Source organism: Amblyomma americanum, chromosome 10, assembly GCF_052857255.1.
Source record: "Amblyomma americanum isolate KBUSLIRL-KWMA chromosome 10, ASM5285725v1, whole genome shotgun sequence".
Classification (NCBI taxonomy): Eukaryota; Metazoa; Arthropoda; class Arachnida; order Ixodida; family Ixodidae; genus Amblyomma; species Amblyomma americanum.
In genome coordinates this window covers 95,027,749-95,041,710 of record NC_135506.1, presented here as the reverse complement: position 1 = coordinate 95,041,710, position 13,962 = coordinate 95,027,749, and the positions used below count along the sequence as shown (strand labels likewise).

Sequence of the window (13,962 nt, the reverse complement as noted above, 5' to 3'; positions counted from 1 at the left end):
CCTGGAAAAATCCTCTCAATGCTCCAGATGTGGTGATTCCGAAACGCTAGAAGTTCTACTTTGTTCACTCATAACAGTGCAATAATGCATGAAAAAGTATAGCAAGGGTAAGCAGTGCTACCACACCTACTTGGCCTTTGATTCAGTATGCACATCTGCTGTTATTATTTTTAGTACGCGACTACGCGGAACTGCCTGAATAAAGCGACAACATCAGCAAATCAATAAAGCTATGATAGCTAGCGCTAAGTGCCTTTCGTTTTCGTTCCGATAAGGTGGACCAAATTCTGGCCGAAGGCTCTTCTGGAGCCCACGTGGACTATGGCAAAATTGCGCTTTTTTAAGATGCGCTGGAAGTGCGTGAACACAGGTTTCTTAGCTCAACGTGCGCAGATGCCACTGCACAAGCGAGCGAGTGGAGGAATTGTTCCCTTCGCTGCCGCACGGCCGCTTTCCTCGTCGTTCGTGAAAATGGTCTATGCAGTGGAACGATCTAGGCCCCAAACGACGAGACAGGGGTAGCGGGCTACATCAAACAGTCGTAGTTGCCCGAGTCCCACATGCGACGTCACTCACAGCACAGGCTAGGCTGCGCTATCTCTGCGGAACGACAAGGGGTGCGTTTTCACACCTATAAATCTCATGACAGTGCGTGCGAATGAATTAAACTACTGCCTACTATAGTTCACAAGTCAATAGCTGTGCTGGCATCAATCTCGCCTAAGTGCGGCACGGATCCGAATAACGCGACGATGCAACACACTAAACATTTTGTATTGTATTGTTCCAGATTTTCGTGTTTTCAGCGCACTCTTGCAGTATGCAGAACATCGACTGATTGGTTTGCGCAACAGCTTTCAACGGTCTTTTGAGAGTTGCCTAAGAACGCTACGTGTTAAGATTATATCGCAGTTCGTTTTACTCGCTGCTGCGGCCTGATATTACGACAGCTGTATTTCCAACTAAAATTTCATCCTGACTACAACTACTCTGGGAGGCGGCACATACGACATAATTTTTATATCGCGGCTACGGCAGCCTTTATTTACATTTTCTTTATGGTCCTTTGCTGCTACAACAGAGACTATGCAAAAATACTCCTTCGATTACACACTTACACAATGATAATTACGGCGAAATCAGTCTGCCTCGAGGACGACTGGTCAGCCGCAGAACCGGCAATACCGAAGGCTACGTTTCGTTACAATAACCATGATTGATTGAGGATAATTAAGCTGCACTGTTCCTAAAGATGTGGCATGCAAAATTTCGCGCCATTTCGACTGATTTCATGCTGAACAAAGCTCCTCATAATTTTTTCACTCCTGAGAAGAGTGCTATCTGGTCAACCTTAATCTCAATTGTTGCACAGTTGAGTCGAGCCGCTGCAAATTAATATCGTTTTTATAATTGTCTATATAGAAGTTAGCGGTTGCTCTGCAAAAAAAAAAAATGTTGGAATTAGCTCCGCGTCGCGTTGTGCCACTCTCAACCCTTCATGCGTAAATAACGAATAGCGATGAAAAAAACTTTCCAGAGCGGCTACCCAGATTTTATGGCCAGGACTTCGTTGGAGACAGGGAATCATTGCCATATGATGCTCACCCACCAGATTTTACTCTTTCTGTGGTGATGCACAGGAACGGAGGAATAATGAGCTCGGTTTTTATGTTAGTTTAAAGAGACCCAAATCAAGAAGAGCTGCGAAGATCTTAAAAGAAATGCCAAGATTTATAGAAGTTGCTATTCCGGAAAGGTTACCTAAACGGTACTAAAAACTTGCACATGACGCTGATGGTATCCCAATCATCATTATGTGCCCAATTGCTCTCAACTTAAATGATAGTAAAGCTGCTGTGAGCGAAAACAGGAACTCAATTTTTTGAACTCAGAACAGGGCTGAAAATACTCCCGTAGCGCAGTTCTGGTGAGCATCTGTCTATGATGTTCTAACAATACATTTTTTAAGCATTATTGAGCGTCTCCTCACATATTTCAGCAAAAACGGCTTGTGCCTGCTATTTCCTAAATTTGTTTTAAATTTCAAAAGCACACGTAAAATTACATAAATTTTCCGTCAAGGTCTTCCAAATCAAAGCATGCATATCTTTCAATCACATGAAAATTATGTATGACTTTCACCACAGTTTATCATTAAAACATTCGCTGAGGCTGCGCGTACCTCCTCTGTACGAACCTCCCGTATTCCTTTTTGTGGGGCTTTTCACATGATCATGGCATAATTTTGTAATCAATTTCTTTTGTAACTGCCCGCATAGTCCGCAGCTAATTGTTTCCTCTAAACGCGTAATAATGGGTTGCAACCAATTAAACTCCATTCACTTCTTTCACCAGACATTTCTGGATGCTTTTCTGCATAAATCTGATAACAAAGCTTAAGTAGGTCCAGGAAGCAAAGTCAACCGCAACGTGTAGTTCCCTTCCTAAGGCTCTCCCAGGTAGCCTTGAAACTTCAGTAAAAAAAAAATCAACGATCGAGCTGTTACACTGCCGTGAAGTCATATTGGGAGGCGGTTTTCTTAAGGTGCTGCTATTGAATTCAATATTGTTTTTCAGAAGAAGCTACTAATTTCTCGAAGACTAATTATACTTCCGACGCGTTTAAAGCAAGTGCCACATACTCTTTCCATGGGCTGCTGCAGATGGTGGTCTGATAGCCGGGCCGTGGATAGTAGCCGTGAGTCTTCACGATCAGCCAATCGACACGTGAGGCGATGTGCGGGATGTCGTAGTTCTGCAGCTCCGTGCTCTCCCATGGGAGGATGGCGCCCAACGTCAGATTTGGCCTGAAAACAGATGCGCCTCGTCTCGTATCGCCATAAAAATATTCTCGCCTTTCTCAAAACGCTTCGGGAAAAAGGAAAAAAATAAAATTGGCGGTAGTTTAGCTCTGGTTATACCTGGAGTGACGCGATAGCTACCGCTGGCCGAGCGGAACTTGGTCAAGTGACCAACCACGTGATCAGCCACGGCGTCGCGCCGCCGGCAGCTGCTTCGCACCACGTGACCAACCACGTGACAGCGCGGCGGTGCAGCCACAGGGTGGCGGCGCAGCCACGCTGTAGGTTCGAAAGGCTACCGCAATGTAGTTATCACTACAAAAATTACAAGGATCACTTATGTCTACTTATGTCCAGCAATGCTAAAGCTGCGAGCTGTCCGACACCTGCTGGCCCGCCGTACATTTCAAGGGGGTTTTTCAGTAGGTGCCGCATGATGGCGCTACGACTGTACGCCAAGCATGGAGGAAATTTACCGGAAACGTAGGAAAGTTAGTACTCGCTTGATTGCAACATATGTAATTAACATGCTAATAATTATTCATGTAGGCCTCAGTATATATTTCCAAGGTGCGTTATTTAGAACTGTGCATTCTCCTGACGCGCCCTTATTCAGTGTCAAAGCGTCAAAATATCCATCTAATGCTTTCGTATTAAAAAGTTTCCAGCTCGGCAGGAAACCTGACTGTCTCAAGCTGCACGTGCTTATGCCTGAGCTATAGGCGCCTCAGGTGACTAGCGTGTAGTGGGGACTGTTTAATATGGTAATACAACACAAGTTGCCTCTCATCACTGTTCGTCGCCGAAATGCGTATGAGGCAGTCACTGAATAAGTGAGTGTTAAGGCCAACAAGCAGCCTCTTTCGAAACAGGATAGTGGTTACGGCTAGGACTACTTGTAGTTCAGCCCGTGTATTGTCACGTTCTCTTGAGGGATACTGGTAAACTGCCGATAACTGCATGGTAAGCTGTATCTTACCGGTACTCACCTACGAGGCAGAAACGTGGAGGCTAACGAAAAGTGTTCAGCTTAAGTTAAGGACAACGCAGCGAGCCATGGAAAGAAAAAGTATAGGTCTAACATTAAGAGACCGGAAGCGGGCAGAGTGGTTGAGGGAACAAACACGGGTTAGTGACATCCTAGTCGAAAAGAAGAGAAAAAATGAGCAGGGCATGTAAGGCGCAGGCAAGATAACCGCTGGTCCTTAAGAGTAACGGGAGGGATTCCAAGAGAGGACAAGCGTAGGGGAGGCAGAAGATTAGGTGGGCGGACGAAATTTAAAAAATAGCGGTGATTTAGCTCTGGTTAAACCTGGAGTGACGCGATAGCTACAGCTGGCCGCGTGGAACGTGGTCCCGTGACCAACCACGCCATGAAGCACGTGATCAACCACTGCCACAGGGTGGCGGTGCCGCCACGCTGAAGGGTCGAAATGTTGACAGTGGGGCCGAGGACGAACGACGGAAGGTGGACTTTGCGTATATACTGAGTGAGTGGGACTCGGCTGAGCGTAAGTTTCATCGACGGTTCACAGACAATCCACATTGTGACTACCGGGATGCCTAGCCGCACTGAACGGGAGTTGGTAGTCATGGCGGGCTACTTCAGCAAAGACCCCAAGAGAGACCCTGCGTGCCCTCAAGGCGCTGAAGAACGATTTCAACAGGAGTTGAATAAGTTGCAATCTAGCACCACCACTCAATGGGGAAGCAGTTTAGACTTATTTCTTCAGCGAACCTTTGCGGAATCAAACTACGCCATCGACAGATTGGAAACAAAGTCTCACTACTTTACTGGCCACCGGAGAGTCTTCATTGGGAAAATAATGTGGCAACCCTTGCTTAATAATGTGTATTTCTCTAAGCCTGCACAGAGATCAGCCAATTAAATCCATGAGCATAACATCGCTTAACCACAAGCGAAGCCTAAGCGTAGTCATGGCTTGTAGCTGTCGCTGCCTACCACATTTATAACCAGAGCTAAACCACAGCTATTTTTTTCTTTTTCGCTTCCATAGAAATACGGGTGCTGGAGCCGGGAGTCGATCTCGCGACCTTCGCATGAACAGCGGAAAGCCAAAGCAACTGGACTAAAAAGCGTGTGACAAAGGGGAATATATTAGGAGGGTAAAAAATATTTACAGAATAGAAAGACGCACTTTTCGGTCTTCATATAAATACATGTCCAAGATATTCACAAATAGGGCTAATCTGCTCTGGTAGGTTGTCATATTTTGCCCGAGGAACGCATCCTATCAAAAAGTACGCAAATGCGCCGGCGAGGGAGCGTTGCTGAGAAAGTGATGGGAATTGCCTGAAAACGGAGGCGAACAAATCGAATAGCAGGCTGGACTTGTCCTTGGCGTAGGGCTGGGACCAGCTGATGAAAAAGCCGTCGAAGCCGAACTTGACCACCCAGTCCCTGGCCTTCTTGGCCACCTTGTTCGTGCCTCGGGAGGCCACGGTGAACAGCGCCGTCTGCTCCGTGGGCTCGTGCGCTGAGAGAACCGTGTACACCTGTCGCCCGAGGGAGGAGAGCGCTTACAACCGCCGTCGCAGCTGCGGTTTGCTAGTGCAATTTAAACACCTTGAAAAGCAAGGCGGAAATATAGGCGAGTTGGTAAGTGTTCATTTTCGCTCACAGCGCAACAAGAACGGGACACGAGATGAAAGACTGACACAAACAAGCGCTATCAACTGTTTTTTATTGAAGAACGAAAGGGGCATATATACAGACATTGAACTACTTATCAAGGCAACAAAAGTTACCTGGAAGACACGTGGGGGTACAGATAACTCAATTCCCTCTGGAATAATGCAATAGAAGGGCCGCTGATACGCATCGTACCATTTGTGGTTAACATAGAAGGCCTCCATTACCTCGCCTGTTAGCTTATCGCTGTGTCGGAACAGGACGCGCGTGTTCTTGTAATCAGGAACGCATTTTCACTCCTTGCATCGAAAAGTCGACTGGGCACCTTTTGCTCTCCCCTCTGCGTAATCCTTCTCATGCTTGCATTGGCACTTCCTGCAGTGGGAGCCTGTGTGGCAAAGGGGATCATTATTTCTTGTTTTCTCATGCTGCATTATGCGTTTGTTGACACACCTGCTAGTCTGGCCAATGTACATAGAACCGCATGAGAAGGGGACCTGATATACCACCACCACCTCGCAAGGTATGGACGGCGACACATGACGCACCCCTTGCTGTCGTGCCCCTGACTTACCTGTTTGCACATTGTGCTAAGTTTTCTAGGCGCAGAAAAAGACATCAGAAATTTTGTCCTTTCATCTTTTTGCAACAGTGGTTGATTGGGAGGGAGAGGCTTTTGTACATGCGTCGGGGGTTGGCATAGGGTCCCGAGTGGAACCTGTGTTAGCTAATATTATTTTAAGCAGTGTGTATAGGGCAATTGAAAATACATTGGATGAGTCAGTCGTTCGGGTTTTTCGGTATGTCGACGACTACTTGGTGTTCACACGAACAGGCAGCTTGCCTAGAAGTCTGGTCGACGTTCTGAAGATTTTTAAGGAATGTGGACGTGGGCTAGATTTCACAGCTGAGGTTCCCAGCAACAGAGAACTGCAGTTTTCGGATTTGGCATTGTGTGGTGAGGACAAACACGTGTGCTCGTGGTATCGCCCGAGGACTGCCAAACCGTTGCTAAACTTCCGGTCTGGCCATTCGAAGCTCATAAACGAGGGCATTGCCATTTCTTGCTTGCAATCAGCTCTCACGAAATCTTGCCATGAAAGGACGGGGGAGGCCATTTTGGCGCAAGCAAACAGGTTGCGTGTGAACGGGTACCCTGATCAAATCATTTCCAGGGCAGCGGAGAAACTTCTTAGACATCTTAAGACTGAGGCTGAGCCGAAACAAGGCAAAAAGAAGAAAAGGCCGGCTGTTGTCCCGTACGCCTACTGCTTGTCACATGGGCTGAAAAACGTTGCGGGCAGATACGACGTTGATGTCGTCTTTCTGCACCTAGAAAACTTAGCACAATGTACAAACAGGTCATTCAGAGGCACGACGGCAAGAGGAATGCCTTTCAGGTGCGCCATGTGTCGCCGTCCTTACCTTGCGAGGTGGGGGTGGTATATCAGGCCCCCTCCCCTGCGGTGCCATGTACATTGCCCAGACTGGCAGGTGTGTCAACAAACGTATAATGGAGCATGAGAACACAAGAAACAATGATCCCCTTTCCCACACAGGCTCCCACTGTAGGAAATGCCAATGCAAGCATAACAAGGATTACGCAGAAAGGAGAACAAAAGGTGCCCAGTCGACTTTTCGATGCAAGGAGTGCAAATGCGTTTCTGATTACAAGAACACGCACAACCTGTTCCGACAAAGCGATAAGCTAACACGCGAGGTAATGGAGGCCATCTGTATTCAGAACAAAGGTACAACATGTATCAGCAGCCCTTCTATTGTATTATCCAAGAGGGAATTGAGTTATCTGACCTCCAATGTGCCTTCCAGATAACGTTTGTTGTCTTGATAAGTAGTTCAATGTCTGTATATATACGCCTTTCGTTCTTCAATAAAAACCAGTTGATAGTCAGCGCTTGTTTGTGTCAGTCTTTCATCTCGTGTCCCGTTCTTGTTGCGCTGTGAGCAAAAATGAAAACCTTGAAAAGGCAGCTAACCGTAAGTCAACTGTTACCCGCATGGTGGTTTTTAAATTAATATACAAAATAAATCCTGAAGCTCTAGACGTTTATTCTGTCGCTGTAGTGTGAAATTGGCGAAAACCCTTATTGTTTGGTTCATGGTGCATGGAGGTTTTATGCCCCATAGCGACTCAGGCTATGAGGGACGCCGTAATGAAGGGATCCGGATATTTCGACCACCTGGAGTTCAATCATCTTCGTAATGTAACGAGTGCAGCTTATACCGCAGTCCTAGGCAAGCTACGGACTTCTAGAATGCTTAACAAGGAAATGTCTGCCAATAGCGACCACAGCCTTATCGAAACGACGCCAATAGGGAGTTGGGCGATGAGGCTGGCACCTTTATCACTCCGTCACGGAGAGACGAACGCGTCTGCTTGCGCTGGCGGGTGTGGCCGGTGCTCCACAGTTTTCGTCAGTGAGTTCTGCTATGGGTTTGTGAAGTGTAACGAATCTATTGTGCGAAGGTTATAATAAAACCGGTAGAGTCGCGTAGTTGTACTCCTGCGGAGATGTCGACAGCTCTCACTGTAATCATTCTGAAGAAAGACTATGCCACGAAGACGAGGATTGAACGAAGCATCTCTTGTGTCCCTTCATCCTGCCGTCGCCTCTGTGTTAAGCCTCATTAATAAATCTTTTCGCGAACCTAACTTCACACAAACTTGTCCAACAAGTCCTCTTACCAGCATACCTTGCCTTTGTCTTTTGATAGCATAGGAAGAACGAAAACAGAAATCGTATAACCCCACTCTCATCGAAGTTTGGTAAATCAGGCAATAATTGTTGTTTCCTGCGATGTGGCCCTCACCTTGATGCTCTGGTAACGCTTCTTGAGTACCTGCACAGCACTGAGTCCACCACACTCGGTGTCGAACTCGGGAGTGGAAGACTGGAGCTCGTCGTCCGGGCCTGGCAATTGCACGGACGCGTAGATGACGTGCTTGCAGATCAGTCCAGGAATGAGCCCCAGAACCATGCGTGACACTGCGAAGACCCGAAACCATGGCGCTAAGATTAAGGCTCGAACGACGCATAGTTCTCTCAGCTTAATAATTTTGACTAACACTGCCATATTCGTGTGAAACGTAAGCGCCAGAATAAGAGCCATTGGCTTGACACACGGAAGCAAATCTATCCGGTTCGTCTAATGCTGCCAGGGTACGTTACGCGGCTTTTGCTTTTTGTTAATGAAGACTGAATTTTTGTCCTATGCAAAGCGAGCCCTGAGCGCCCGGAGACCACTCGGGAAATTTGTCGGCGACGCAGTTTTGGTAGCGCAAAAATTACGCAAAGTAGGAAAATAATTATTAGTCAGCATCACCACTAGAATGATGAATAAAATGTGCCGTGGAAAAAAAAGTTCTACACGAAAATCTCAATTTGACTAGCTACCGAAAGTAACCTCAACCGTGTAATAGCGTGCAGATAACTTCAACAATTCCTTACTCAGCAGTCACACAGCGACGAACGGATACAATAATAATAATAATAATTGGTTTTTTGGGAAAGGAAATGGCGCAGTATCTGTCTCATATATCTCTGGACACCTGAACCGCGCCGTAAGGGAAGGGATAAAGGAGGGAGTGAAAGAAGAAAGGAAGAATAGGTGCCGTAGTGGAGAGCTCCGGAATAATTTCGACCACCTGGGGATCTTTAACGTGCACTGACATCGCACAGCACACGGGCGCCTTAGCGTTTTTCCTCCATAAAAACGCAGCCGCCGCGGTTGGGTTCGAACCAGGGAACGGATATTTCCAGGATCCACCTAGAAGGCACTCGCCTAAATTAGTAGCGCACGCAGCATGATCTACACCACGATGGAGAAGAGCATTTAGAACAGATGTTAGCGCATGAGCAATATAAACCTCGAGCTTCAGTTGGCTACTTTACAATCGAGGATCCGTGTTACTCGAGCGCACGTACCGAACGGTCTGTTGTGCGTGGAGGTGTTGAAGATGCAGAGAATAGTGCTCGCTCGGCGCTTGCTGGAGCCGGTGGTCATGAGGCCGACCGGGAACTGGTCCTGGCAAGGCCCCTGGCGCTCAGTGGTCAGCCAGATGGGGTCCGTGGTCAGGAGCGGCGGCGTCGTGGGCCTCGTCGGCCGGAAGCCCATGGCGAACGCCGTCAGGCTGAGCGGGATGAACAGGATGATCCAGAGCGAGCAGGCCACCACCCACACCTTGTAGCAGGTCGTGTGGGGAGGCGGCACGAAGTCGACGCTCTCTAACAGGCCGGACTCGCCCTGCAGACAAGGTGACGCCAAAAGAAGTGGTCACGCCAGAAGACTATATGCCACATGAGACTCCCAGGAGTTGTTGCTGTGACGTAATCTTGCATCAGTGGAAGGAGCGCGTAGTGGATGAGGGGGCAAAGGAGAGCGGTGCTTTTGTAATGCACTAAACACGTGACGTTGCGATCTTGTGTACGATGGTTGTGTCGCGATGGTAGGGTGTTGTGTATAGTTGTAGAGTGAGCGGGCAGTTCTTCCGCCATGTGATAGAGGCGACTTCATCGCGGAGTGGTGTGAGCAGTAGACGGACGCGTGGTGCCGACAGCGTGATGGTTGCCTTTCCTTCAATGAGCAAAACGAGGCCCAGTGTAGAAACAACGCCAGAGAAAACAGACAGCTGCGTGCAGAAAAGAAAGGAAGCAGTAGAAGCAAGCGGCAACGGCAACTAGCTGAGGTGCAATAAAAGGCGAGATAATGACAGAAAAGTCTGGGTTTCAATTGCAATAATAATAATAATAATAATAATTGGTTTTGGGGGGGGGGAAGGAAATGGCGCAGTATCTGTCTCATATATCGTTGGACACCTGAACCGCGCCGTAAGGGAAGGGTAAAGGAGGGAGTGAAAGAAGAAAGGAAGAGAGAGGTGCCGTAGTGGAGGGCTCCGGAATAATTTCGACCACCTGGGGATCTTTAACGTGCACTGACATCGCACAGCACACGGGCGCCTTAGCGTTTTTCCTCCATAAAAACGCAGCCGCCGCGGTCGGGTTCGAACCCGGGAACTCCGGATCAGTAGTCGAGCGCCCTAACCACTGAGCCTCCACGGCGGGACTTGAATTGCAAAGCAAAATCTAAAAACGTAACCAAGCAGCGGAATGTCAGCGATCATGCACACGATTCATGCTCTCCCTTTCCCTTCAGATCAGCCACAGCTCGCCACGTAATTTTTAAGAAGTTTCTACGCACTAAGCGAAATACGCCAGAAATGCAAACCAAGACATGTGCACCCTAATGATCCATGCAATGAATTTTGTCGTCCACGTAGGTTACAAAAAGATGACGCTAATGTAATCATCGAAAGAATTGCACTGGTTGTTGATCCTGATTACCAGCCGACGTGCTTTGCAAATGTTCGGTCCGTGTGGGAGGGACGAAGTCAGTGTGCTTCAGCTGAAATTTTTGTTTTTGATGTGAAGAAGCGATCGCTGTAGCCTTGATTTATCAGTTTCGTGTAAAAACATGGTGGCTGTGAAATGAATGAGCAAAGGGGTTTTGAAATCAGTAATATTAATAATAATTGGTTTTGGGGGAAAGGAAATGGCGCAGTATCTGTCTCATATATCGTTGGACACCGGAACCGCGCCGTAAGGGAAGAGATAAAGGAGAGAATGAAAGAATAAAGAAAGAGGTGCCGTTGTGGAGGGCTCCGGAATAATTTCGACCACCTGGGGATCTTTAACGTGCACTGAAATCGCACAGCACACGGGTGCCTTAGCGTTTTGCCTCCATAAATGCGCAGCCGCCACGGTCAGGTTCAAACCCGGGAACTCCGGATCAGTAGCCTAGCGCTCTAACCACTGAGCCACCGTGGCGGGTGGTTTTGAAATTGAAAATTTGTTTTTGAGGAAAGAAAAAGGCGCTGTAATTGCCTCACATCGTGGTGGACACCTGAACTGTGCCGTAAAGGAAAGGAAGAAGGTCTAGCTAAAGGAAACAGAGAGAGAGGGGCCGTAGTGCAGGGCTCCAAAACAATTTTGACCACGAGGGGATCTCTAACGTGCACTGACATCGCACAGCACACGGGCGCCTTTGCGTTTCGCCTCCATCGAAACGCGGACGCCGCGGTCGGGTTCGAACCCGAGTACCCCAGATCAGTAGCCGAGGGCCTTAACTACTTATCCACCACGGCGGGTGGTTTCCAAATTGAAAATTTGTTTTTGAGGAAAGGAAAAGGCGCTGCAATTGCCTCACATCGTGGTGGACACCTGAACTGTGCGTAAAGCAATGGAAGAAGGTCTAGCTAAAGGAAACAGAGAGAGAGGTGCCGTAGTGCAGGGCTCCAAAACAATTTTGACCACGTGAGGATCTCTAACGTGCACTGACATTGCACAGCACAAGGGCGCCTTTGCGTTTCGCCTCCATCGAAACGCGGCCGCCCCGGTCGAGTTCGAACCCGGGTATCCCGGATAAGTAACCGAGGGCCCTAACCACTGATCCACCACGGCTGGGTATGAAAACTTGGTGGCTCCAAAATGAATGAACAATGGGCTTGAAAATTGAAAAATCGTTTTTGAGGAAAGGAAATGGCGCATTAATTGTCTCACATCTCTGTGGACACCTGACCGTGGTCGGTGGACACCTGACCGGGTTCGAGTCCGGGTACTCCGGCTTTGTAGACGAGTGCCTTGACCACTGGGCCACCGCGGCGGGTAGCAAGGCGCTTCAGAGCGGTGCTTTGGTAGAACTCGTGGCCCTGTGCTGGCAGCTTTAAACGCGAAAAATTCACTACGCTAGGTAATGCCAATTTCGCCGTGCGTTGCGGGCTGACCTTCAAGTGAGCCAGAGGTCAAGTGTGGCTATAGTCCTTAGCATATGTGCTCCACCACGGTGTCGCACCAGTAAACCTTTGAATTTTGAGCAACCGTTCGTCGTACCGCGTTATGGTTGGTGTCATAACGTTTCTATTTGCATATAGCTTATATGGTTTAGACAATTTGGAGGCTAGCTTGCGACAGGGGTTCGGACCAATCACATATGCACCTTCAGTTGCATGCTTTCTGAGGCTTGGGAAGGGTTTCGAACCGATGACATATGCACCTTTAGTTGCATGCTTTAAGGCGCAATTGATGTGTCCACCGAGATATCGAGATCTGAGAGTGACTGCGTCTTTCATTTCCCAGAAAATCCTTTCCTCAAAACGCATGCTTTCGCATTCCTCTAGGTAAGAAGGCTCAAATGCCCTCCGAATTTTTTATTTATGACACGGAGCATATACGCTACATTATTTTGAGAGCTGTCTATTGCATCATACTTTCACTTGGTCAGTTTGCTTGCTGCGTTTTCTGGTGAGGATTTTGTACGCACTTGACCACACATGGTCCCTGAGCATGATGCGCAGATCACTGTTGTGCTCTAATGCATGCAACTGATAGGTGTCAGCGCATACCTGACGCAAAGCACAACAGGGAGCACGACGCAAACTTCTCCATAGCTTTGTGTGTCCACGTAAAGCTGAAGGGACGGGATAGTTTCACTTAATCAGGCTGGTCGTTCCGGTGAGCTAAACGAACCGGACTTCTAAGGGCAGCGCTGGGGCGTGCGCCTGAACAATATTTTATCTTAAAGCTTAAAGTGCGCTAATTAAAAGTCTAGAGAGTAAGATTTGGCGGGAACGTGTCGCTTCGACGGTATAGCAGTCGTGCTAGCTAGGCATTTTCTATCGGCGCCAAATTGCGATCAAGGTGGTCGAAATTATTCCGGAGCCGTCCACTACGGCACCGATTTCTTCATCCCTCCTTTATCCGTTCCCTTACGACGTGGTTCAGGTGTCCGCTGATGTGTGAGACAGATACGGCGCCATTTCCTTTCCTCAAAAACTAATCTTTGAGTTTTCAGTTTCCCATAACCACAACTGTACAACAAATTTCATAATGGTTACGAGTCTAGAATTACATTAGATAATTCAGCGAGAATGTTGCATCATGTGCCTTACTCCGAAGAAATTCGCAGGAAATTTAGGACTTCATCGAACCGGTAGGGTCGAAACAAAAGCTCGCGAATGGCTGCAGGAAAAAGTGCTTGAAAAAACTATTGCCTGGAGATATGACCGGAGCTCGATATGATGCAAGGCTTAGTGATTCAATGCGCGTGGGTATAGCCCACCAGAACGGAGTCCTGCTTGGGCGTTTCCTGCTGTTCCGGATCTACTTCGCCGCCGCCAGCCTCGGGAGGTGCCTTGGAAGCGTTGCTGCTCGCGGTCTGCTGCTGGCCGGTCACGGCGCGGGACATCAGCCGGAGAGCCTTCATCGTCGACGGGCGCAGCTGTAGATGTAGGGTGCCTGAATAGTGCTCAATAATACGTTGAATTTGCAGGGAAGGTTCAGCTGACTGTGCAAGATGGCGGTCACTACTTCTTCTTCGTCGTTTCGTCTACCGCTCTGATTGTTAGGCTCAGGTTTAGGCATGCTTTTTAACATTACGCATGCGGAACGCTACCGGTCGCAACATAGCCTCACGAAATGGGTGTGCTTGTTT

The 13,962-nt window shown here is 48.1% G+C and overlaps 1 protein-coding gene across 1 annotated transcript in view; it reads right to left on the bottom strand.

Annotated features, from left to right (window-relative positions):
* LOC144108565 (chitinase-3-like protein 1) overlaps positions 1 to 13,734 on the bottom strand; it is a 29,859-nt gene extending 16,125 nt beyond the window's left edge. Inside the window, exons 1-5 of the mRNA XM_077641771.1 lie at positions 13,591 to 13,734; positions 9,402 to 9,720; positions 8,287 to 8,462; positions 5,116 to 5,318; positions 2,643 to 2,807 (exon numbers count right to left, since the gene is read on the bottom strand). Coding sequence (XP_077497897.1) covers positions 2,643 to 2,807; positions 5,116 to 5,318; positions 8,287 to 8,462; positions 9,402 to 9,720; positions 13,591 to 13,734 — 1,007 coding nt within the window. The remainder of the gene's footprint in view (positions 1 to 2,642; positions 2,808 to 5,115; positions 5,319 to 8,286; positions 8,463 to 9,401; positions 9,721 to 13,590) is intronic.
* Positions 13,735 to 13,962: the final 228 nt, after the last annotated feature.